Source organism: Lissotriton vulgaris, chromosome 1_1 (assembly GCF_964263255.1).
Source record: "Lissotriton vulgaris chromosome 1_1, aLisVul1.2, whole genome shotgun sequence".
Lineage (NCBI taxonomy): Eukaryota > Metazoa > Chordata > Amphibia > Caudata > Salamandridae > Lissotriton > Lissotriton vulgaris.
The window spans coordinates 569,588,552-569,615,873 of record NC_141685.1 but is presented as its reverse complement, the minus strand read 5'-3'; the positions used below and the strand labels follow the sequence as shown (position 1 = coordinate 569,615,873).

The 27,322-nt window shown below is 45.6% G+C and overlaps 1 protein-coding gene across 2 annotated transcripts in view; it reads right to left on the bottom strand.

Moving 5' to 3' along the window:
- Positions 1–2,172: 2,172 nt before the first annotated feature.
- KYAT3 (kynurenine aminotransferase 3) overlaps positions 2,173–27,322 on the bottom strand; it is a 425,395-nt gene continuing 400,245 nt past the window's right edge. For both annotated transcript variants that reach the window (XM_086953965.1, XM_086953966.1), the window contains 2 exons: positions 11,950–12,036; positions 2,173–2,631 (listed from right to left, as the gene is read on the bottom strand). In XM_086953965.1, coding sequence (XP_086810091.1) covers positions 2,569–2,631; positions 11,950–12,036 — 150 coding nt within the window. In that variant the 3' untranslated portion in view covers positions 2,173–2,568. The remainder of the gene's footprint in view (positions 2,632–11,949; positions 12,037–27,322) is intronic.

The window sequence follows — 27,322 nt, the reverse complement described above, 5'->3', positions numbered from 1 at the left end:
ACTGAAAAAAAGAGGAATGGCAGTCCACACAAGTCAATAAATCGCATAATCGGACATCGGAAAAGGTGAGAATATTCGGACGCCGCTAACGAAGAAGGAAATCTTGCACAAACATCAGGATCCAGTGTGAGGGGCCCTGGAGCTGAACTGAAACCAAATTGGCACCGCAGCCCTAACTGAGACACCGTGATGTTCTACGGAGAATAGTATCCCCTCGCAGTGCACTATGGAACCTACACCCTACTCACAATAAAGAGGGAAGACATTTTAACAAGCAGAGTGCATTTAAACAGCACTTAAAATGCAGAACGCATGTGCGATGCATTAATCCCCGGCAAAGAGGCTGAGAGCGATTAGAATGATACGTGACGGCCCCTGCAACTCAGACACACCGTGTAGCATCCAGCATCAATAACAATAGCAGGAGCTGCACTCAGGGCATCACCCACCTTTCAAGCCCTCCCCCTCGTTTTTTCGTCCCACTTAATGCCCTGGGTGCAAAGGACGCACAGCTCTCAAGGCATCTTCAGCAAGTAAACACTGCGGTACATACACTATAATACAATCCTCGCACGGACTTTGCTGGGTTGTTCGGCAGGAATCTAGCCGTATGTAGCTCGAGAAAGCTCCTAGACTAAAGGCTTGGGGTGACTGGCACACAGTTCACTGCTGGTGAGTGGACTGGAGAGCTGAGCATCAGGGCAGCAGAGGGCGTGTAGGGGCACCCGCCTTACTTCCGCTCCGGCGGGGTCCACTCCCCCTGCTGCCGAGGGCTGCCACCTTTCCAACAAGCGGCTGCGGTGTCCCCAGCCCTGAGGGTCCCTTGTCGCAGCGGGGATCCCTCTGGCCTTACAGTTGTCCCTCACACTCGAGTCTGCGACGGGGAGGTGCGGCCCCGCCTCAAACAGGAACACATAAATCAATCGACAAGTCTGTGACAGCAACAAAGGAGCAAGTGAGTATCTTGGAGACCAGAATGACGCGAAGAATGCACAAGGCAAGCTGCACGCATCAATACAAACCGGGCGGGTAGCTCGGTGGGCTAATGCAGCGCACACATATATCTGTGCTCAGGTGTTGCATCCACTCCTGGTCTGATGTCAGCAAAGGCAAGATCTCAGCAGGTGACTGGATCCAAGGAGCTGGGGCTTTATTAGACTTTTATCCTTGTGAGACAGATAAGCTAAGTACTATCCAGCCCTAACGCCTGTTGTTTGCAGAGCTACGAAGCTCTAAGACCGTGGCGGCAAGAGCAAGCCCTATGTGATTGGGTAAAGCCAATGGGAGCACAGGTGATGTCACTGAAGTCCTGGAGACCTGCAGCCAATCCCGGCGCAGCCCTCTGATGACGCGGCGGGAATCGCTGAAACTTTGAGCCAACCACAGCGCGGCACGAAGGTGACGTAGGTGGAGCAGGCAACGGCCTCCCGAGGTTTCCGGGCCGCTGGGGGAGCTTCGAATGACGATCTTGATGCACTCTCACACGGCGGTGAAGTTGGGGGGTAAGTTCACACACTATAAGAACCTCGGGCCAGCAGCGGTGATATTATCATGTACATCGCTTTCCCTGCAGCGCTTCCCAGTTCCATAGACGCAGACTCCACCCTCCCTCCGCGCGTGTGTGTGTGTGCCTGCGTGTGTGCGCATGTGTGTGTGTGCCTGCCTGTGTGTGTGTGTGTGCATGAGTGTATGTGTGCGTTTGCCTGCCTGCGTGTGTGTGTGTGCATGTGTGTATGTGTGTGTTTGCGCACTTCAGGGAATGTGAGGCAGGAGATGTGCACGGCGCCGGCCTGGACGTGCGCGTCCACAGACACCAATCGCCGCGCGTGCCCGACCCCCGTCTCAGATTCCCAGGAAGTGGACAACATTAGATACTTCGCTGGACGCAATGCTTCGCATTGCTTTCTCCAGCTCGACCTAAAAAGGAGGTGCAGCTCACATTTATTTTGCATATTGTGTTTCTTTTTTTTTTTTTTAAAGCCTTTCTAGATCCAGATAATTTATCAAAACTTTTCCGCAGACCACTTCAGAAAGTAACATCACGATGTGCAGTTTCAAATTGCTGTAAGCCAACCATGACTTTCGATAGGATCTCTACCCCAAACAAAATGTCCACATATCTGGCTTGCAGCAGAATTAATATTTAAAATATGACGTGGACTAGACAGGATCTTATGAGTGATATTAGGTGGCGCCAAATTTTATTAGAGACAAAACGTTCACACCCCATTAGAATGGGCAGATAAATTACAGAAAACACACTATTCACCCAACAGCTCTAACTGCTGTGTTTCTGTATGTTCACCCTAAAATATGGTCTAACTGGTCATTTATATCGCAAATTACAAGAGTTTTAATTCTAAATTAATTCCAATTATTTGTTTCAAGTTAAAATGTAGAAAGCAGTAAAAGTACATTATTTTAAAGTGTATTTTGTCGACACAAAATGCATTTTTAATCTTTCCCAGAGATCAAATGTCAAATTTCATGATTAATGACCTCAAAAATTAAAATTATACAGCCATGTAAAACCACCATTTTCAGCCTAAAACAGACGTGTGACAGTCATCACGAATTCTCTTTAGTCCAGTTCCTCAGAATGGCCTCCGCTGAATCAAGTGTGCTGTCTTTCTGTAGGTGGAGGAGAGAACCGAAATAACACATTACACAAAGGTAATAGTGATGGCATTCTAAAGCTCATTTCTAAAACAACATCATTTCATTTACAAGAAGTTTATTTTCAAGCTTTAAAATGCATATTACATATACAGTAAATTTTCTTAGCCCTTTCCTTTCTTCTTCAAGAATAACAATAACATGAACTTTGTGTACTTAGGGAATCACTTTGCATATGTGTATTTTATTTCGGACCTGCAATGTTAAAAATAAAAACAACAAAAAACCCTAAGAGGTTGCCATTTTAAGTTAGATTACATTCTATAAAGACAATGATCAAGTGGCTCGTATCTTTATAAATAGGACAACGATGAGCATCAATAGTTAATTTATTGACGTTATCAGCTTGCATCAGCAGCACACCCCCGCAACACCCACAGGCGACACCTCCATTGTTGGTTGTCAATACAAATGCAACAAGCATTCCATGGACCTGTGAAAATACTTGGCCTCACCTAAAGGGCCCCCATCTACCTGCAGTTCCACCCCTACTCACCCTCAGCATCTACACAAAGGCAGAGCTTTGGGAAATCTAATCAACAGCCATTTACTAACAAAAATGTTTATTCAATTTGTAAAGGGAGCCCTTTCACCACAGGCTCACATTCAGCTGCTCCATTCGTGAAGGTCATTCGGCTGCTCTTGTCACTTCCCTGGAACCTGTGCCCAATGCTCAGGAGGCAGAAAGGAAGGTGGGAAGCAAAGGAAATACAAATCTGAGTGGGCTGAAATAGCAAGAAGGATGGAGGAAAAAGTGAACAAGCAAAGCAATTAAAAAGAGAGGCAATGGGAGGGCAAATATGAAAAAACATACAGAGTGGAATGTGATAAAGAATTTATGTGGAAAAAGTGGACAATGCTAAATTGGTGGTAATGAATATATCGTAGTTTATGAGAAGGAATGAGAGAAATAAGCAAAAGATAGCAACCAATGGAAAAAGTGAAAGGAGAGGGAAACAGCTTGAAACAAAGAGCAGGAAAGGAAAGAAAAGTGAAAGTAATGAAAATAAAAGAAAAGCAGAGAAAATATAGAAGCCCTGCGCGATTCAGTTAAAATATGAGAGATATAAGCTGAGGGTGATGCACCTAATGCAGAGTAGTTTGTGTAATCTATCTCACCCTCCACTCTAACCCTGGTAAAATAGTTCAATGGTAAATATAATGACTGCAGCCATAAACGTGTAGGCTGCAGGTCACCGGTCCTAAAAACATTCACAAAGCCTGATGGGTTAATGCACATACTGTTTCATACCTCCATCACAGGCTTCAAACATAGATAGATCATCATATTTAATACCCCTGCTGCAGAAATGTGCATGTTGCAGGTATTGGTCCTAGTGACAGGCCTCCATCTCAGGTACGGCACTTGCAGTGTGAGTTATGTATTAGAAGAGTCCTAGGGTTAAAAAGAAGTGGTTGAAAAAATGAAAGAACTTGTGCATTATTGCAACACTGCAGTAACCAAGAAAATGCATGCCCTATGGTGCACCGTGAAAACTAAACAGTAGTATGCATGATTTCATCATTGTGTGTTGGACTAATCTGTGGATTGCTACTTTGAATGTTCCTCTGCTAGTAAATATTTTTTAAAGTTGAGATGAGAAGCAATTAGTTTTAAATTGTCTAAATTATTTGGCCTATATTGAGTGGAGTGGTGTGGCTCACTTGTTAGAGGCGGCAGACCCGGAAGCAGAGGACGGCCTGGGACCAGGGTTCAATTCCCGACGCGGCAGGGTCGTGGACCAGGGTCAGCGGACTCGATAATTCTCGCCTCGGTGCCTACTCTAACCAGGGATCACACTTGGCAACTCTGGGCATTAGCTTGCCTCATCTCCACAACGGCCCCCAACAAACGCCGGGGATGCCTGGTTTCACCTTGGAGATACCCAGTAGGGACCATCTCACAGGGAAAGCCAGGACGGGTTCCCCAGCGGTCTACAGCGCGGAGATACCCCATGTGGGGTGATTCATGCGCTTTACAAGACATCATTACATTACATTACATTGACGTAGTGTAAATGTGATTCATTTACAACAGACTTCCTTAAACATGGCTCGGATTAGCGATAGTAATGTAGAGTTGTAGCTTTACTGTACTTCTAAATATACTACTAACTACAACATTTCAATTAAAAAGGATATTGTTGTGTTAGTCAAAGGAGGAGTAACTCGGCATCTGCCCTCTGTATATCTTTGTTGGGTGTGTCTGACACCATGTTGTCATGTTTGACAGTTATTGTATGTTGTGCTGTTTTGTCTAGGACTGTGGGTGCAGTTGTTGTAGCCTACCGCATCTTCCATGCAGTCAGTGTTAATAGATGTGTGTCAAGCTGACGCATCAGTTGTGTTTTATTTTCTGCATGTTGCAGTCCTGGGGTGTGGTTGCATGTGTGTATGATCTATTCCCATCTCTAAATGATGCTAGTGTTACCAGCACGTGTGCCTGCTGCCCCTTTGCTTAGACCCAAGGTGTGCCCATGTACAAAGAAAAAAAAACCTTCCCTCTCTCCAATGCACTGCTCCGTTCTTCAATATATCTCTCTCGTTATATCCTCTGCACCCACTCTTCCCAAACCTCATTCTTCTACTATCATCTCTAAAATAACCCTTTCTAGACGCGTTCATCCTCTGTCCCTCCTGGCTCACTCTAAACCTCATTGTAAAAGCTTTTCTTAGTTCTTCCCTTGTGTATCCCTCCTTTGACTCACCCCAAACGTCCTTTACTACTATGATCTCCCTAATCCCTTTTTAGAGACTCTTCCCTCCACCATCTTTCCTTTTTACTCATGCCAAACCTCATCTTACTACTATGATCTCACAAATAACACTTTCTAGGCTCTTCCTTGTTCTATCCCTCCGTTATCCAATTCAATCCAACTAACAGACTCACATGTCCACCGCTCAGATAAACTCATATTTCCATATACTAATCCCCTACTAATTCTTTTGGGTTCTGGAGTAGCGAACTACGTGCTGAAAAGGGGTAGTAGGTGCTATATAAATACAAATCCAGTACAATACTTCGACATTCCAAACCACTGGGAGCAACACCCACAAAAAATATATATATGATACCACAACGTGACACTTTGGAGCGCAGTGGTGTGAGAAAAAAATATTTGTGTGAAGCTTCAGATGAATCATCACTAAGGTGAAAGATACGTTTTAAGTAGTGTCGATAATTTGTTGTACTGTGAAGTGTACCTAAAGATTTAGAAGGTAGTTCATAGACTTGGCAGCCAATACAGGAGTTCTGTGCTCAAATGTATAATATTTAACTTACTGACTCTCGGGGCATTAATCTGCAGATGGATTCATCCCTAGTCCACTCAATGGTCTCCTTGCATATGGACATTAAGGCCAGAGTCAGGTTTGGGAACAAAGGAGAAGTCACTGATGAATTTAATTTCGTCCGGGGGTGGGTGTTTGCCAGGGGTGCATTTTAGCCCCACTTCTTTTTATTTTGTACATAAATGATCTTAGTAAGGAGCTTATTAAGTGTACCCCAGACGTGCCCATGGTGAATAGTGCCCCCTACCAGCATTATTGTATGTGGATGACACAGTATTAATTGCTCGCACCCCCAAAGCCTTGCATGCATCTAGTGCACTCCTTTGTCAATTGTATGGCCAATCTGGATTGATCAACTCATTTTACTAAATCTTTCACAATGACTTGTGGCCCAAGCTGCATGCAACCCTCGACTATTACCCTGGGTAAAGAAGTGCTATTAAGCACCTGCTTCGTTTCTTACCTGGGGGCCCGCTTTCAGCTTGTCTGGGACATGGTCTGAGCATATTGCACAAAGTAGGACTGAGTTTTCCAGGGCTGTTGGCTCACTGCTAAGTCTCCCATTACCCAAGTGAGAAAGGGTTCTCACACCCCTCTTGCAAATATATTCGGCACAGTGCGTCTCTATAGCAAATTATGGGGCAGGCATCTGAGGTCTGGGTGACTCTGTTAGAAAGCAAGTGCAAGTCTTCCGGCTATAATGAGCAAAAGAGAGTATCAGGGCTGAAAGACAAAAAGCAAGTGTTAAGAATTATTTATATTTTAATCCCGGGGCTATCCCTACCAACACCTGCTGGACACCAAGCCCAGCTCGACTCTCGAGAGTACCCATGTACTAACTTGCATAAACAAACTATGGTACATTTCCTCTTCTTCTGTGAATATTATAAAATGGATACCAAAACATTCCTCATGCCATTTCCGAAGTGTAGGAATCTGCGGCTTTGTATGCGAACATATCAGGTTTTACTGACATTACCAGATGACGAAATATGTAGTTGCGTGATTCTGTGTCTTAAAGCTGCAGTCAACTCCAAGAGGTCAATGATTTTAGGTTAATTCCAGGACATCGACGAATCAGTACTCGACTCTGTTTTAATTTCGGTTTTATTAATCTCAGCCTGTTTATGTCCCGATTGTCATTAATATCCCAAACCTGATTGTATGTATTTTATTGCATGCTTTAATAACTTGTATGTATTTAATTGCTACTTTTGCACGTCTTGCACACTTTTATAGCTGTTCACAGCCGAATAAAGAGAATTCGGATTGTCAAACCCTTTCCTCGAAATTGTTCGGGAGTGGCAGTTTCACAGATTGAAGCTTAAAGGTTCTATTGCATCCAGGAAGAGCTTTTTAAGCAGCAACAATAGCGTTCTTTAATGGTTTGGTCACCAAAAGCAGCACAGAACAGAGTGGCAGGAAAATAATGAAATCATTTTGGTTTGAAAATATCGAACATAAAAGCTAAAGGTCCACAATTGTTCTTGGCAATTGTGCAGCAGGTGCAGCAGCACTGGGACCCAGGAATGTGAAAACCAGCTGTCTCCTACTTGTGGCTTTACTTTACTCATAATTACTGGAAGGGTGGCCCATGTATCTGCTTGCCTGTAAAGAATTTCCTTTAACTTGTTAATGATGGCTTAAATTTAATCTACTGATGCGGTAAAATGGTGCACTAGACCCGTTGCTACATTAAAAAGTAGCGGACAACAAGATAGGCCCACAGTCTGAGTACCAGACTTAGGGGGATCTAAAATCACCTTCTGGAAAAATAATACTGCACCTTGTTGTTTTTCTCGGCAATTTTACTGCCCCATTTAGGGTTGGAATGTTGAGGAACTTGAGGATGTCCTGAAATATGCGTGCTTTCCCTTTACTGATTTGTTTTCCCTGTGTAAACACCTATAGGTACTAATTGTAAAGATGGTACCACCTGAAGGAATCTGTGCCGGGAAAACGACACTGAAATGTAGCAAAGTTGCACAAATCGGAATCGTTAATCAGCTCCTACCTACTTGGAAATGCCCCTGGCACCTGTAATAAGGGCCGTAATGTCGAATGACATTCCAGTTCCGTTTTCACGCATTCACATGATTCATGGTAAATCATGTTGATTGAGGAGAGAAGGGTCTGAAAAAGCACACCATACAAGAAATGAAGTGATGGGAGAGACTTTTGTAGGAAGATTCTCAAAATAGTGTTACGCGACGAACCGCCAGACTGGATAGGATTACGGTTCAAATAAATACGTCTTGCAGTGAGTGCCTAAAACAAATGAAACGATTTTCCACATCTGAATACCTGAACTGTCTAAGTTGCTGTGTAGCATGAAGTCCTGATGCTGCTTGGATACACCGTGCAAAGTCATGGCTACTTGGTAAGGTCTATTTTTCTGATGCACCGTTGAAGCTCCATCCATGTGACCGAGCTGTAAAGAACGTGGTCTCCTGCTGCTTTATGGCCTTGGGTGCATGCTTCTGCAGGAAGCATAGGCCTTGACGTCGGGGCCCGACCCCAGACACCTCAAAAAGATGTTGTGCGGATCCATGATGGATATTGTCCTTCACAGTTCATGTAGGGTTTGAAACCTGAACGTTCAGGGGGGACCCCCCTGTTCTGCATCGGTTAAGAAAATATGTAAAGTGACGAACATCATGAAGATAATTCCCTGCGGAGAGCAAAGCTCTGGATTGGCATTGATGGCACAGGAAAACAGGGACTGGTGCCAGGTCCCAGTGGGAGCATTTTAAGACTCCAGCGGCGTCCCAAAGGTGTCAATTTCAACGCTAAAGTACAGCCACTGCGCCTTACCAGAGTGGAGAGCTGTTGACACATTTCCAGATTCAGTCTGATGCATGGGTTATTGAAAAGGTGAGGAATCTGCAGCAAGAATCATCCACCAGAAGTTTCTCTTACTGCTGGCGTTAACAAGTTGGTGCCATTAAATTATGATCCATTCTAGTATCAAATTAAGCAAGAATCTGAAGAAGTGGGATTGAATATAAATAAGCATCATAACTTGTAATATTTTCAAAATTGTAATATTACAAAAATGTGTATGTCTCTTTACGGCAATGCCACTTTTTTGAAAAAAGTTATGTGCAGTTCTGTTTGGGGATGCAAGTGCTCCAAGTGAGCACTGAATTATGTAGTTTCCCCGTAAGAGTGGGGGGTAGGCCATGTCGAGAGTTATTTACTTTCTTTCGCTGAGCAAAGCCATTATAAAAATTCCACTTTAAGACAGTGTAATCAGCTATTAAAATCTGGTGAATTTAGGTTAGAGAGTTCACAATTGCAAAATGTCCTAACACTCTTCTTTGGCAGGTACCTTTCCTTCCAGATCCCTTTCGGGATCATTATTGTAAAATTTGTGGAAACTGTATTAAAAAGCTTAGTCAAATTTGACAATTAGGGATTTCTTTCAGAGGACAGCTAAAGATCAACTCAAGTTAAAGCAGAATTAAATACTGGAAACAATTTGAAAGCCTTCAAATGTAAATATTAAGGCACACTACACAACTTTTTATTCAGGGTTACCGCAATGACTTAGATATTCATGCAAGCTATCGGGGCACCAATCTGAATTCAATTTTTGAGCTTAAACTGTTTCAGCAGTCAACTGACTTTGGCAATAGGCTACTGCTCACATTAAATCTTACAATTCAATATTACAAAAACATCTTCTGACTCCAATATACACCGGAAAGATACTGAAGTGAGGGTACGTACCAACTCTGAATGTCCTCGTTGCCAATATCAATGCTTACATCTTGTTCACAACTCAAGAAGTATAGGATGCATAGGTTTACAAATTATCAAAAGATATTTAAGATAGCCTTATAGCCCGCCATAGCGGGCTATACTGGCTGCTAAAGGCCCGCTCCCGCGTTAAAGGTCCGAGGCGAAGGCGAGGGCCTTTAACAAGGGCGCAGGACTTTAATATAGTCTTATAGCCCGCTGTAGAGGGCTATACCAGCTATTAAAGGCCCTCTCCAGCGTTAAAGGCCCCGAGCCGAAGGCGAGGGCTTTTAACAAGGGAGAGGGACTTTAATAGCCGGTATAGCCCAGCTACGAAGGGCTATAAGGCTATTAGAACATTCTGCCACTAGAGGGCAGAATGTTCTACCAAAACAAAACAAAGCCTTATGGGAGCGTGAGGGGATGGGAATTCCTTCAGGCTCCCTGAAGCCTTTGTTCACAGCCAGAGCTGTGAACAAAGAAACATTGGAATGTTAGAGCTCCGGGCTTATACCAACCATTATAAGCCCGGAGCACTCCATTGTTTTCAATGGAGCTCCCAACATTCCAACGTTCTAATAGCCGGTGTGGCCCAGCTACGAAGGGCTATAGGGCTATTAGAACATTCTGCCACCTGAGGGCAGAACTTTCTAACAAATAAAACAAAGGCATCTTGAAGCCCGAGGGGATTTAAAACCCCCTAGGGCTCACAGTGGCCTTTGTGAAAACATTGGAATGTTGCTTTGCGGGCCTTTACCGGCCCGTAGAAGCGCAGAGCACATTCCGATGTTCTAATACACAAGATTCACTTTCAACAAACTTGTCATGCTGGGCACTTATAATTGTCATGCTGGGCACTTATAATGGCAATTTCTTTTTGTCATTTTATAAAAGGTGTATCCCAAAGTCATTTTGGTGGTGATTATCATAGCTAGAGTATATATTGTTCCAGACTGGCTAGTTTGATCCTGCAAACCTTTTGGCAATAATGGGAAAGATGTGTGTCCTGTTATCTTGTAGAACATTCCATGTATAAGAGTAAAGAGAAAGAAGGTCTTAGGAGAGGCCAAGAGATCTGGAGACCAGTAAGGTTTTCAAGTGATCAATATTTATCTATCGTCTCCGTACGGAGGTACAAATCCTATATAATATGCTGTTGAACGCAATGTAGCATATACTTTTGTATTGCCTGCATCTGCAATAATGATTTCATTATTGATGTATCAACTTTTTCACCCTAAAAATAAAATGCTAACAAATGAGTGACAAGAAAGATAAAAATGGTAAGCAATGACCTGACTCAAAGACCACTTTAATATTGGTAAACAGTAGGCGAGATCTAAACATGGCAAGCAGTTGCACTTCTCTCTACTTCAGCATGTTATTGTCTACTTTGAGAATGTCACAGAGGTGTTTTATGTATTTTGTAATGTCTCGGTGTCGCCCCCTACACCTTTTTGTTTGGTTTTACATCCAAATACATTTAAAGGATTAATGGTGTGCTTGATAATGTTGCATCTCTTTTGTGAGAATGTATGTCTTTCATTGAATCCAGCATGGCAAAAGACTGCCTTAAGCTGAATGACAAAGCACAGGAAATGATCTTCGAAGGAAAATCCTACCTGTGAACTTATAACTTCTGGCCACACAATACGGACACTCCTAGTCCAGGAACCACCATTCATAATTTGGGCTTCACGCATGATCCAGATTGATCCTTTTCAATCCTGGTTTAGTTGTGCCATCTTGGGGGCACATAAGACAGAGAAAATATGAAATACAGTGTTCAGGTAAATTTAACCGTACTTGAAAGGATAATGCTATTGGTACGAACGGGCACGATTTGAGGGTGGAAAGGCTTCTTAATCAGGCTTTAAATTATTCAGTTTACCTTTTTAAAGGGAAAACTTTATCTTTGAGAGCATCACACAGGAATAAGAGCATTATGTATAAAAAACATTCTGCAAAGGAAATCTAGAGAGATCACTTGGCCCAGGCACTATGCTGTTATTTTCTAAAACCAACTGTCAAAAAGAGTCTACTTTGTGGTGGAATGAGCATTTTGGGGGTGGGCTTAAAAGATCATTATTATTCTAGATATTAAATACTGTAGCTTGATTGGAGAAACGTGCAGATTTTTAGGTTAGCATTTTGCATTTTACTCTTTTCACAGACTCCGTGCAGGCATTTACAGTGGTTTACAAGATACGCTTATCAACAATTTCAAAAGTATCAACTTACTTTGATGAAGCAAAAACGTATATACTTTTCAAACTGCGTGGTAGTTTCTGGGCCACAGAATGCACTTAGTGGAATAGCTGCCAATTTCTACAAAAATGAATTAAAAAACGATTACAATGATCAACATTCTAACAGCCCACACTAATTCTGTTATGCTAGATGTCATTTGGCCTTTTTGTTATACATGCATATATTCTATACATTCTGAGTTTGGTGAATTACTTTGCTGGTAAAGCCTTAAGTGGTAAATGTTTTTACCATGGTTGTTCCCACTGTTTGGTTTCACTAGGGTATTGATGCAAGTTTTGTATTTTTGCAACGGAGGATGGTTTTACTGATTTCTAAAACAACATGTTTTAACCCTTTCCAGCATGTTTTGCACACACAAATTCTTCTGAATTATACGTGGAAAGATTTTCTGAGGGAAAACCGCTTGTGTGAGCATAAATTTGTACTGAAGAACAAGTTACTTACCTTCAGGAAAACTTTCTGGTGGATACTGTATCAACCACAGATTCCTAACCTTGTGAGTAACCCCCAAAGACTAGGCAGGTTCTGGAAATGTTCACAGCATTGCTCCTGTGCACCTTCGTCCGGCGTTGTGCAGCTCAGCGTTGGCTTCATCTTCCCCGCAATTGTGATACATAAGAACCACTCCTGCATGCTGCCATCAATTTCTTTTTGGATTCTGTCCACTCCATTGAACATAGAGTCAAACAATTGAAGAGATGTGACAGTGTGTGGATCTTTAGATTGGGATCTTTCTACAGACAGAACAAGAAACAATTCCACAGAATTGGGAGGTGGGAGGGTGGAGAGGAATCTGCAGTTAGAGTATCCACCAGAAGGACGCATTACCGGAGGTAAGTAATTTTTTCTTCCAATGGGATACTTCCAACTGCAGATTCCTCACCTTGTGAATAGACACCAAGGCAGCACCTCCCAAGGCAAACCCAGGCCGGTCGATAACGGGGTCCCATCAGGGTCATGCTTGAGCCCTATTTTATTTATGTGCCTCCCCTCACTAAAGTCATCAGAGCATATGGAAAGGGGAGACCACTCGGTCACCCCGAACTTATGGCCGGGTGCCCCGATCCCCCGGGAAACCGTTGCGGGCGGGGGGCGTGTCCCGGCCGGTATGCCCATAGCGGCGTGGTCGGAGCACGCCCCAGCCGCCTAAAAGGGTTGTCCTAAACACCCGCCCGGAAGTCCGTGCACCTATGGGCGGGATGGGGTCGCGGCCCCGCCTTTCCGCTGCTGGATAAGAGGCGCATATGCGCTCATATGCGCTCTGAAGGCTGCACCACTCGTCGCTCGTGAGCCCTCAAGGGAACAATCTGCAGTTTTTTGAACGTGTAATCGTTGTTTTTTCTGTTTCAGTCGTCAAGGCGTAGCTGGAGTATGAGTCGCTACTGGGTAACAGGCAGAGATAAAGCAGAACGCGGATATGCCTGGCAAGAAGAGTGGAAAGAGCTCCGAGATGGAACGAATGCTGCGCACACTGGTGAACCAAGTGTCGCGATGGACAGGAAATTTGGTAAAGTAGACCAGCTGGGTCGCGGCCTAGCGGCCCTCCGGAAACAAGTACAGGCACAAGCAGGGCCCCCAGGGCAACCTAAGAGGATTGTGGGGCCTGCTTTGCCAAACATTGGGGGGATAAGGGGAAAAAGAGGAAAGGGAAAGCGGGTCCTAGCGAGGCCCCAGTCCCGATGGAGGTCCCGATGTTCCCGGTAGCACTAGCATCCAGCCCGGTACCTGCACCGGATGGGGGATTGCCAATCCCTGTGGTTATCACACCGCTGAATAACGACCAAATGCCTCCCGAACTAGTGCTTCAGTTGGTCGCTGTGTTACCCTGGTTGAAAAAGGGAGCGGGGGGATCCGCGGCTGTGGAAGACCCGGCTGAAGAAGCTAGGCAGATTATCGAGCAGCTAAGGCAGACAAGGGGTGCTGGGACAGTGAACGTGCCTTCTATTCCCCCACAGGTGGCAAATCTGGTTGCGGGCGAAAACCGGAATAAGTCGACGGACACGGCTGGAGGTGCTGCGGAAGCCGGTAAGAAATCACTCCCAATGATGGGGGAGGGCGCGGTACCCTCAAGGCGGGAAAGCTTGGCACAACACATTCCTATGGCAACCAAGGAACTGGTGTGGGCTAATAAATAGATAAATATGTTTTCTTTGTTGACTGATAATCAAGAGTTAGAATATGCCAAGACTCAGAAGGATTTATGGCACCCCAGTGTATGGCGGGCAAAAATGGCAGAATTCAGGGTCGAAGAGTCTATGATGAACTGGATCAGGGCTTTTTCAATTTTTGTAGCAATTATCGCAGAACGAACACCTGAACTGTGAGTGACCTGGCTTGCTACCAGAGCAGGATCACGGGTTTCCATGAGAAGTATGGAGGAGAGGAATGGAAAGGGTATGACATGGCTTTTAGAAATGCGAAAGAGTTTAATGAATCATTGACTTGGGATTGTTTGGATACTGTATCTTGGCATGCGCAGCTCTTGACGGGATCAGGGTAGAGCACAAACGGCTCCAGGGCCTTTCAACAGCAACATCCTCAGCCCTTTCGACCGACCTATGGGGGGGGTAATCTCAGCCTAGACCAGGCGGGAACGGAAATAAGCAAGGAGTGTGTTGGGGTTTTAATACGGGAACGTGTAGCAGGCCGCAAGGAACGTGTAGGTTCAGGCATGCGTGCTCTAGTTGTGGTAACACCTCCCACCCCGAAACTAGCTGCCAATCCAGAGCCAATGGTACCGGAGGGAAAGGGGGCACCAAGCAGGATTGATACGATGCCGCGAAAGTCCAAACAATCGCCCGTAGATATTCTGGCTTTGACCCCGTGGCTGAACAAATACCCTGATCATGTGTCTGCCGGGATACTGCGAGATGGCTTCTCGTATGGCTTCAGGATCCCGGCGGGTGATTTTCGGGGGGCCCCCTCATGTAAGAACCAACTATCAGTTCAGCACAACCCGGCGGTTGCCGCCACGAAGATCGCCAAAGAGGTTGGCTTGGGGCGGGTTGCAGGAACTTTTAGTGACCCACCAACGGCCGATTTTGTGTGTTCCCCACTAGGGGTAGTGCCTAAAAAGGACCCGGGGGAATACAGGCTCATCCATAATTTGTCGGCACCAAGGGGGGCTTCCGTCAATGAGGCGATCGATCCAGATATTTGCAGTGTGAGGTATGCATCTTTCGATGACGCAGTAGTAATGTTGAATCGCTTAGGTCCCGGTGCATTGTTGGCAAAATCGGATATTGAATCTGCATTTAGGTTGCTTCCGGTGCATCCCCAGGATCAGCACTTGCTGGGTTTTACAATTCAGGGGAAATATTACATGGATATGTGCATGCGAATGGGTTGTTCAATTTCGTGTGCCTATTTTGAAATGTTTAGCTCATTCCTTGAGTGGGTGTTCTCGAAGGCCACAGGCCACCAACATGTGATGCATTATCTCGATGATTTCCTGCTTCTCGGCCCAGCGGGCTCTTGAGACTGTGCACGGGCATTGCAGGATTTCTGCGTGCTCATGCGGGGTTTCGGGGTAGACTCCGTGGAGGGTTGCTTCCGCTTGCTGGCGGAAAAGATCGCCAAATTCAGGGCTTCCTTGTTGCAGTGTCTTCGGAACGAGAAGGTGACACTGCACCAATTACAGGTGGTTGAGTGCATTAATCAGCAGACAGCACGCTGTAAATGGATATTGCGATTGTTGAAAGAAATTGTTTTGAAATGTTGGAGACTAAACGTACAATTCAGGGCAAAACATGTGCCGGGTGTACTGAATAATGCAGCTGATGCGCTCTCTGGTTTCAAAATGCAGGCTTTCAGGGATTGTCTACCCTCAGCGGAGCTAGTGGCAGCGCCATTTCCCGAAGCATTATGGCAAATTGGCGCCCCGGACTACAAAACCTCGTGGCAGCCAGTTTAGCGCCCAAGACAAGGAAGGCTTATGAAGGGGCGTTCCGCGCGTACTGCGCCTTTTTGGGTCCGACATGGGAGCATAGTTGGGGTTAGGAGGGGTCCTTTACCCAATTTTTAGTGGCACTTCATGAGGAGGGCCGGTCGGCGGCAACCGCCAGTCGGTATAAGGCCGCCATATCATTTATGGCTCAGCTCCATGGTATCAAGGACCCGACGGACTACTTCATGGTCAGAAGGCGCTACGCGGCTGGCAGCGCTTAGAGGGGCGCAAAAAGGATACCAGGCACCCAATAGGATTTGAGAGATTGACCTCCTTGTTGGCCAAACTGGAGGAGACATGCTCCTCACCTAGCGAGGTAGTACTATTCCGGGCAGCGTTCTCCTTGGCTTTTTATGGGGCCCTGCGGGTGAGCGAACTAGTGGCTGCTAACAAAAGAGACACGGAGGGGGGTCTGCGCAGGGATCACATGCAAGTGAGGGGGGATTCTCTGCTGATCACCAGCGCGCTCCATGTAGTCCCGGTTGTCCAGTGAGGCATGTTGAGGCCTACCTAAAACAGAGGTTGACAACGTGTGGGGGGGGTGGGGGCTTGCTACGACATGCGGACGGCACCCCGTTAACGAAGTTTCAGTTTCAGAGGGTGCTGGCAATCACGATTGCAGCTTGAACCCGAGTGATTTTGGGACCCATTCATTCAGGATAGGGGCCGCTACAGAAGCAACGGCTGGGGGTCTGCGGGCAGACAATGTTAAACAATTAGGCCGCTGGTCCTTGAATTGTTTCAAACGGTACGTGCGGCTGCACATGTTGTAATTTACTGAAGAAGTGCACTCATGCTTGTTGTCTTTTGTTTGGATTACAGTTTCACGAGCCTGTGACGCAGTGCCCAGTGTCAGCTAACCACCACTTCAGGAACAAGGAATGGAAGACGAGTGGTCTGGGTCGTGGGCCACTCATACGTGGGGCGTGCCGGGGACATATTTAAGAGAGGTGATGCGATCCACACATCTGAGGAATATGGTTTCAGGGTGTCCTTCCATGGGAAGGGCGGCCTGTGTATTGACTGACTGCAAAGTTTTGTGGAAGAATTATTAGGGCGGCACAGGTCACCGCCATCTGTAGTCACAATCCACATTGGGGGCAATGACTTGGTAAGGTTGGGCAGACGAGCTTTAATTGAGCACATACTTTCTGCAGATAGTTGGTTAGCAAAGACGCTCCCGGGTTGTACAATAGCTTGGTCTCACATGATTCCGAGGAAGGTATGGCGGGGTGGTTGGTCCACAACAGCGTTGAACCATTCGGTAAAGAGGTTCAACAATAAAATGGAGAAATTGTTTCGCTCTGATCATCTTCAAAGCATATCTCATGGGTGCATCTGGGGGGACCACTGTTATTCTAACGATGGGGTACACCTGTCCAGGGAGGGGAATGACTTATTGATAGGGGACATGATAGCTTGGCTAGTGGGGTTGAGGAGACATGACATATAGGAGGTGTGGGGGGGGCCAGATAGTCGGTCAACTATCTGGCCTGTGGCAGTAAGGTCATGATCGGTGAGCAGTGATTTCAAGGTCCCTAGGGGGGACGCCACCCATTATGGATGGGAGCGCCCGGGGGGAGGCGGCCATTGGCCCCTCCCATGGGGGGGGGCGGCACCCATTACGGATGGGTCGCCCAGGGGGAGACGGCCATAGGCCCCTCCCAGGGGGAGACGGTTGTATGCCCCTCCCCAGAATTTCCCGGGGGCCAGATATCCGCTCCGGCGGAAGAGAGTGCGGGGAAAGGGGGGGGGGGAGGGGAGTACACGCTGTCCTTCTTACGGATACCCCGCACGGGAACTCGGACGACCTTAAGATGGCGTCGAGTGAAAGGGGGCCCCCACGACAAGGGAAGTTACAGTTGGCTACGAGGGTAAAGTCCTCTGCGCATGCGCCACTCACACGTGAGGGCGGGTATTTGGTGATAGGGACCTGACACCGGTTAAGACCTTGCCGTTGGCCCCTAACGTTAGGATGTACAAATTCATTTGCAATGCATTATGTCATGATGTTAGACTCGGTTAGGAAATCTTTGTATTAGAGATTTGTTAAGGTTAGCCTGAATACCGGTCTTCATCAAATGTAATGGAAGTTGAATTTGTACCTGATACATGAAACGTTTTAATTTAAAGTTTTAAATTTTGTTTCATATTTTAATAAATACGGCCGGGGGGGTCGTGAGGCTCCCCTGCCTTCCAAAAGTTTAAACTGTGTCTGTCTCCTCCCATTGGGATTGGTGGTGGAAGGGGTGGCGGGCATCTCGGCCCATATGGGTTTGATATCCTGTCATATACGGACGATATTCAGCTGGTCAGGCCCTCTGATGAAGATTTTGACAAAGTGAGGCACAGCTTCTCAGCTGGTATGAAGGCGAGTGCAGAGTGGATGTCGAATACCTTTCTCCTGTGGAATTCAGGGAAAACAGAGATGATTGTTTGGGAAAGCCCAAACCATGTGCACTCCAAATTGGTGGCTGCAGGAGTTAGGCAAGGCCCCCATCCCAAGCAAGGTAGTAAAAAACCTAGGAGTCAAGATAGATCAGGACTTTACCATTAAAACAAGTCCTAGCAACCGTCGGTACCTGCTTCTACATGTTACACTTACTAAAGAAGGTATTTTCATTTCTTCCTCTATCTGCCAGGAAGACCTTTGCACAGGCTCATGTGAGCCGGCTGGATTACGGCGATGCTCTACTGGCTTGTGCCAATGAGTCATTATTGTAGAAATTACAGTTCGTGCAAAACACGGCAGCACTGTTGATTTGTATTCGACCACCCAGAACAGCCTCCTCTCTCCTTTTAAAATCTGTACATTGGCTGCCAGTAAAGAATAGATGTGGTGGAAGATCTTCCTCCTATTTGGCCCCCATCCTCTGGAACAAATTGCCATTTTCTTTTAGAACCTGTTCTTGACTACAGTAACTTTTGGAAAGCACTAAAAACGATAGTTTTAGATTTCATTTTAACCTTTTTGTGCTGACTGTGCGCTGAGAAAAGGTGGAAGAGGTGTGGTGCAGTGGAAGAGGTGTGGTGCACCGGTCAGGGCGGCGGACTCCCGAACACGAGGGCTCACAGTTCCATCCCCGGCGTCGGTAGCAGGTTAGCTCAGCACCCTGTGACTCTGGGCAATTGCTTGCTTAATCTTCCTGACACCCCCCAGCGCCGGAACAACTCGGTAGCTGCGCACTTTATAAAAAAAAAAGAGATACCCCTGCTCGGGTGATTTATGCACTATTTCAAATCATAACAAATGGTGAAGTGTCAGTGGAATGGCTCAGACCAAAAAGTCTTGCAGGATCGAATGAGCATAGTGCCCATACCTGGCTGTTACGTATTCTATTTATTTACGATTTGATCCAGTTTAGACGCAGGGATTAATTAGACATAGATCCATAGACAAGCACGGCTCCACTTGCCATAAATTACCACAATGATTTAATGATTATGAACACAGATAATTAATTAATTGTGTTCAGTTACATTAGTTACAAGTGAACAATTTAACCTAATTTATTGTGCTAGCACCATCTGTTAATACATATGAAAAACTCATATAAAAATGATCACAAATTGCAACACAATAGAATGCTGAACAGTCTAATGTAGCCGTGTCTTGAACATGATTTGTGGTATGGTACTGTTCGATACAGGCTTATTTTGAATCTTGGGGACCGACATCAATAAAACTGGTCAGTTCACTGTCCAAGCCGCTGAGCCATCCCCATTTGGGAGACACAATTTATCAGTACCCCACCGCTTCAATATTAGGCATCACTCACAGAGCCAGGAGCCGCCGACGGTATTGCTCTAACTAGTGCAGCACTCTGTCAGGGTCAGATCTATGACCCACACTCACCAATAAGACCAAGGCTTTCCTAAAGAGGCCCTACTATAACTTTTGATTACTTCATGCCTTGGAGCACCACCCAGGAGAGTCATAGCTCAGGACACAATTAATATATTTGGTGATATGAGGACCACAAGGAATTCCTGACCATGAGTAGGCTTCGCAAGAATCACTTTTTATCACGACAAACAGTAGATTAAGTCAAACTGATGTGAACAATGTGTGTCTAACTCCAAGAAAAGATACTGGTGTCCTGTAGTAATACTTTGGTTTTGCCGCAATGAAGCCCTCATTTGACTCCGGTCCCGTCACTTAGGTCGAAAAGTGTCAGCACCTCACTTGTGAATGAGGAGCATACAACATTTATGGCTCTTTTTAAATTGCTTACTGAATGTTGGGCAACTGCGGGTTTCATTCTGTAAGACTTTGGTCCTCCTCAAGGCACTACATGCACTGCAGCAATACATCTTTAAAAGTAGTCCTTAAAACATGTAGCGGGTGCAGACTACATAAGAGTGTTCAGTAGTTTTTTTTCTTCATATTGTTAAGTATGTGTAAAAATTGTGGTGCTATCATGTGGTGCTATCACGATAAATGAGGTTAAATTGCACACTTGTAAGTAATGTAACTGAACACAATTAATGAATCATGTGTGTTAGTAATCATTAACTCATTGTGGCAATTAATGGGCCAGTGGGAGTCTTGCTCTTTGTCTATGGGGCAAGCTATAAAGGCATTACTGCTTCAGGAACATCTGAATTGATGCCACCACATGGCTTATCGATGTTCTGAACACACACTGTGCATAGCAACGCAGTGGAAGCGCCCTTCATCTGGTCAAATGAGCATCAGGCCGTCTGCAGACTGCTTCCTGCCCGATAGATAGCAGATCGCAACACAGAGGACCATGCACCTTGATTTGTCCCTTTGTAAAGTGCTTTACCTTCCTTTGTCCCAGAGTACCTTACAAAGAGCTGATCATCCATTCAATGGTCCTTGATATTATCACTGAAAAAACCAAAGGCTTCTTTGACGTTCAAACAATGAAGTCTCTGCTCTTCAAGCAAATAAGTCTCTCCTCATCCTACAGAGGGTGAGGCAGAGCAAAAAATGCTGGAAAAGTAATGGATTGGCCAACATGAAAAGTAGTCACACACTTTGTCAGGAAGGTCACTCTGATCCCAAGCACAAGTCTGTTCAGAAAAAAATGACCATGGCGCCTGAATGGATGGAGCTTGTAGTGCACTCATGCGACAAGATCAAGCTATTGCAAACAGTATGACCATTTTAAGCGTCAGGAGACAAAAAGGACAGCAGAGTAGAAGCTCAAATAGAGAACCTATAAGAAATGTGAGAACCAAATCAAGGTCTCAGTAAAGCAGACAAAAGGTTTGGGTGGAATCACGTGAAATAAACCTTTAAGAAATCACACCCCAATAGGTGATTTCAATAAGGACGGTTGATCTGGCAAACTCAAAAAGGTCGAAAGGGTTGATGGATACCTTTAACAGTTCCCATGGCAAGTCTTTTCAGTGCTAAAGACTGCACAAATAACAAAAAATCGGACAACTTTATGTGGGATGGGTCTGTATAGCTGGAACTACACCAGGCTACAACACCCAACATCAGCACCCAACGTAAACAGATTTTGTAGATGGATGCTGGCCAATAGAATCACAGCCATGACTTCGGGAGGGAAATAAAAAATCAGTCAACTCTTGCGGCTCAATCTCCAATCATAGAGGTGTTGAATGTGCAGGTGCAGGACCGTGCCCTGCTGCCGCAACTGAAGATCCTCTTGAAGCGACAACCTGATTGGAGGACAGCTGCTCAAGCCTAGAAGTTCTAGGTCCACTGTCACCTGGCCCAATCCAGAGCCCTGGGAATAATATGGGCTTGGTCATTCTTGATCTTTTTTATAACTCAGGGTAAGAGGGGTAGCTGCATTAAGACAACGAATGTGTCTAAGACAAAAAGCCTTCTTGGAGCTCCAGTGTGCAAAAGTGAGGACATTGCACGTTCTCTGCAGTGACGAAGAGATCAAGCCAAGTTTCTCAACATTGCTGGAAGACGACCTGTACCACTTACAGATGGAAGTGTCATTTGTGATTTGCTAGCCATCGGCAGCTGAGTTCGACAGCCCTGGCATTCAAAGATCAGGCTAGGAGGTTTACATCCAGGGAGATGCCCCGGCAGCTCAGCCAGTTAAACATCAAATGAATGGCCAGTATCTCCAACAGACTAATATGAAGGCAGGTCTCCACCGAAGACCACAGTACTTTGATCACAACCTCTCCCAGGTGGTTTTCCTAACTCAGCAGTGACATCAGTCACCACCGTCCGCTCTGGGTTTAGAAAGAGAAAGACGTCTGCTGCTGGCCAGATTGTGGTCAAACCACGGAAGGTTTTTTGCAGTCTCCTCCTAAACCTGGTTGGAATCAGACAGGTTCCCTTGGTGCTGAGCCCACTGATACCTTAGAGACCCCTGCAAAGCCCACATGTGCCATATAGTGTAGTCCACATGCAGGATGCAAGACACCAGTAGGCCAAGAAGTCTCAGAGCCACTCTCACTGAGACCCAGAGCCGAGACTAAAACATCAGAATCACAGCACAAATGTCCTCAACTCATTGAACCAGAGGGAAAGCTCAATACTGCATCATTTCAGGAATGGTTCAGATTAACGTAAGCCTCTGTGAAGGAGTCAAATGTGACTGTGTCCACTGTTTTCTGTAGCTGACACATGAGCCAGTTGTCAAGGTAGGAAAAAACAGGTATACCTGCCCTCTGAAGGTGTACAGCGACCACTGCCATCACTTTCATGAACACAAAGAAACAGAAAATGTTTTTGGCCCAGCTTGGACCGCAGGTACCACCTGTGGTGGCTGCAGAATGGGAATATGAAAATAAGCATCCTACAGGTCCAGCGCTACCATCCTGTCTTATTGATCCTGGATCAGATAGAACCTGGGCCACCTTGAGTATTTTGAACAGGTCTTTCAAAGCATCTTTCTGATCCTGCATGTTCTACACTAAAGTAGTACATAACTGTCCACATGACTTAGCTGCCCATATCCCACAACACATACCAGTATATTCCAAAGAGGCAGGTGGCATTGACAGAATGAAGGATGAGACTGGAAGAAGACCCTATCCATTTTCTGAATGTCTCCATAAATCTTGGAGCTGTATGATATTAGCTAGTATTCAGCCGGCTCATAGAGGTCTGGACAACCAGGCTTTCAGGGTTATGATCTAGAGTCAGGAGGGCAGTGTATCGTAGGACAGGTCTGTGGCATCTGACCACTTGCATATTCACTGGGGAGAGAGAGCAAAATGTGGCCCAGGTGCCCATTAACATGTCAGTGAGATTGTCTTTAAAGTGAGAAGTGGTTCTATGGATACTGTCTGGGTTGCAGAACTTCCCCCCCGCACATTAGTCTTGACCTCAGTGGATGGTAACTCTAGGTCGTAAACGTTGGCTGAACGCAGAGGGAGAGGATTCCTCTATTGAGGGACTGGGGGGAATGGGGGGGACTAAACCCAGTGTCACTGGGGGTGGTCCAATCCACTGGCCTCCTGTAAATCAATGTACAACTTAACAGCATTGTAATATTGGGCATCATTCCCATCATCTCCATTTTTATCTCCAAGGTTATGCTCGTTGTAATCAGAGTCTGATCCAAACAAGTTGTGGAGGGTTTGGGGGTGACTCCCCAGTATGGGTAGAGTCCTGATTCAGAATGAGTTTGGATCGATTGTGTCAGTGTTGGCGCATGATGTATCTTCTGTCAAGGTAAAGTTGGATTATTTTAGGAGTCTGACAAAATAATTAGGTGCTCCTCTGGCATCAACAGTGTCAAGATCGGTGTCAATATGGCAGGAATCGGTGTCAGTTTTAGTACCAGTATTCAAGTCAGATTGGGCATTGGCACCAAAATCAGGGCAGACCCTATAGTGAGGTCAAGATACATAGGACAAACTGTACTACCCTTCTAGAAATAAAAGTTGATCAAATGCTTACAATACATAATTCAATCCTAGATATTAATACAACTCAGAACCCCTACTGGGAAAGTCTGAATTAAACAATAAATTAGACAGTCCAAAAATAAAGTACAACTTTGCTGGTTTCAGGAAAACATATTCAATCAAAACAATATCAAAGCATGCACATTGAAATAACCGTCAAGAGAAGATGGGTTTAAACATGCTTTATTGATAATTTTGTATGTGCTGTTTGAAAGGATAGGGTCACCTGCCATCAGAGTGCATATATGTAGTATTAAATAAACTCAATTTTAAGCTAACAAAAAAAAATCTAAAACACAAGATCAATTATCTAGGCTGACTAGCCTTGTTTGCTCCCAAAGTGCTCTCGCTAGGAGTCTCATGTACAAAGCCCTTCATGGTTCTTCCAAAACCTGCAATTCACAAAATCACAAGGTTTGAGACTCCAAAAATGCAGTTCACAATGTACAAACGCATAAGGCAGTGATCTCTACCCTTGTTTTTTCTAAAACCAATTACTGTAGTGGACTACTCCTTAATGTGCATAAAAAATCCCTATACACGTTACAGATGGTTCATAATTCAGCAGCAGATTACTGCTTGGGATATCTAAATACCAATCAGTCACCCATACTCTCCCATTACTCCACTGGCTTCCAGTGAAATAGCGGGTAGAGTTCAAATCTCTTTGGACTGCTTCCACGTCACTGCACCATGATAGCCCGGAATCCTTGAGGCAATACTCCCAGCGGTATATGCCATCAAGATCTCGAAGATCTGCATCCTTGGCTAATCTGATTATTACTAAAGACAAGAAAGCCTATTGACCAGTCGATATCACTAGCCCAATCAACAATCTTCGGTGGTCTCGGAGCCCTCCACAGCCGTGCAATATTTTGTTTGGCAACCATGAAACCTAAAGTAACCCAAATTCTCTCCTTGGCGTTAAGGTCAGTAGGATCCCATATGTTCATCAAAACCAATTAGATGTTACATTGTATCTGTTGCCCCAATATCTCCTCCATCATGAGTACCACCCCTTCACAGTATTTCTGAATCGCTGCACACTCCCAGAGTATATGGCTAAAGGTGCCCTCCTGCCGACACCTTCGCACACAGCCACTATCTTGTGTGTAATCCATATGGACATGTGAGGACCCTGATAAGTATGTTCTGTGGACAATCTTTAGTTGGACCAGTTGGAGTCGGGAGGAAATGGCAACTTCACAGGGAGAAGCCACTGCAGCCCGCCACTCATCATCCAAGCTGGCCACATTGTGGTCCCATTTATTTCTCAGAAGGGTCATGGGATCTGTCATGTTATTATTGAGCTTTTTGTAGATAAGAGATATAGTTTTTTCGGGTAGGTCGCCATCTAGGATCCTGTCTTCAAGAGGGGAAGAGTCAGGGACACAGTACTTTGTGGGAGAACCGCGAGCAGAGCGTGCCTAATTTGAAGGTACCGGAAATGTTCAGATTTGGCCATTTCATAATCTTGCTGCAGTCAGGAAAAGGGTATGACTTTGCCCAATTTCCAGAGATCACCCACCCTGGAGATACAGATAAGACCCCATTCATCGAAACCCTTAGAGCGAGATAGTCGACACAAATGATCACAATGCCAGAGCGGCGTGACTTGGGTGAGTCTGCCCTCCCAGCCCAGGATTCTATTTGCATCTTTCCACACTTGCACGCCATGTCTGGTCGGGCCAGACAGGGCAGGTTTCAAAGACCTTGCATATAACGCATCCTCAAAACTAACCCACCGGGAGGAGCCACCTGTCGATCCGAAAAACCGGGTCATCTTGCTGTCTATAGCTGCATTGGTTGATTGATGCGAGTCCAAATAATACCTCTTAATGTCTGGGAGCCCAATACCGCCATCAAACCAACCTAGTGTGAGTTTATGTGTAGCGATGCAGGGGATTTGCCCTCCCACAGCAGGTCACAAACAATACTTTCAAGTTCTCTGAAATATGATGCAGCGATTGGAAGTGGGGTATTCTGCGGTGCATATAAAATTCAGGGAAGGGACATCATCTTAAATGAGGCTGCACACCCCGGGAGAGTCAAAGGAAGCGACTTCCAGTGTTGGACATCAGATTTGAGATGCTCCAGTGTCGACCCGAGGTTATTGTCAAAGAATCTAGATAAGTCTTTGGAAACCCAGATTCCCAGATACTTGAAGCCTTCCCCTGCCTCAGTTAACTGGCAACCCCGGGGGAGCAAAGGTCGCTGTCGGTAGAGGACATAGAACACTGATTTAGACCAATTGATTGTATATCCTGCAAACCTACCAAATACACGAACAATGTCCAGTACCACATTGAGAGATACTGCTGGGGAGGCCAAATAAAGCAAAATGTCATCCGCATATTACGATATGCGGTCCTCCCAACCATATGTCCATTTGAGTCCCCTAATGGCGGGATCCTGTCGGATCCATGCCACCAGAGGCTCCAAGGCAAAGGCAAAGAGGAGTGGCGATAAGCGGCAGCCCTGTCTAGTGCCCCTACCCAGAGAAAAGACTGGGGATTTTGGGTTGTTGAAGACCACCTGTGCCAGCAGTTGACAGTACAGAAGGTGCACCCATTTAATAAATTCAGGGCGGAACCTAGTTTATGAAGCACAGCAAACATGTAGGGCCACTCAATGGTGTCAAACGCTGATGCAGCATCCAGGGATACCACAACAGCATCCTCTCTGATCGTATCCGCCCGGCAAAGTACTCCATGGAGCCTGTGGAGGTTGAGGGATGTATTTCTCACCGGCATAAACCCGGACTGGTCCGGGTGCACCAGGCGGGTGAGAACTTGTAGCAATCGAGTGGCAAGGACTTTCCCAAATATTTTGCCTACGCAGTTCAGCAATGAAATAGGCCTATATGACGAATACTGGTTGGCGGCTTATGAATGACAAGATTTTGGCCAATCTGTGATCTTCGGGAAGGACTTTATCTCTTTACTTCTTTTATACATATTCGTGAGAAAGGGGGCAGTCATGTTTGCAGTTATCTTAAATAACTCTATGGGGGTCTCGTTAGGGCTCAATGCTTTCCCCCCGCGAGATCATGTATGGCTTTCTCAACTTCGGTTACTGTGATTTCAAGATTGAGATCGGAGCTCTCCTCCATGGTGAGAACTAGCAGCCTAATATCACGTAGGAGAGAGGAAGCCTCCTCCTCCAAATATGTTGTGCTGGAAGCATAACATGAGTGGTAGTACCGACCAAATGCATCTGTAATGTCTTGTGGTGCGGTAATACGGGATTGTGGGTCAGTGGCAATTTCGACCACCATGCGCCACGCCCCATGTCTACGATCCAACCAAGCCAATAACTTGCCTGCCTTGTCGCCTACATTGTAGATCCTGCTGAGTGTAGCCCTGTATTGTGCCTCGGCCGCATCTGTGGCTAGGTCAGAGAACTCCTTGATTTTAATACGGAGCTTCTGACGCACTTCCTCCAAGTCCTGCAGTCGAACAGTGCGTCCTAGATCTAGAATTTCTCCCTATAAACGTACCATGCCTGCTGCTCTCTCTT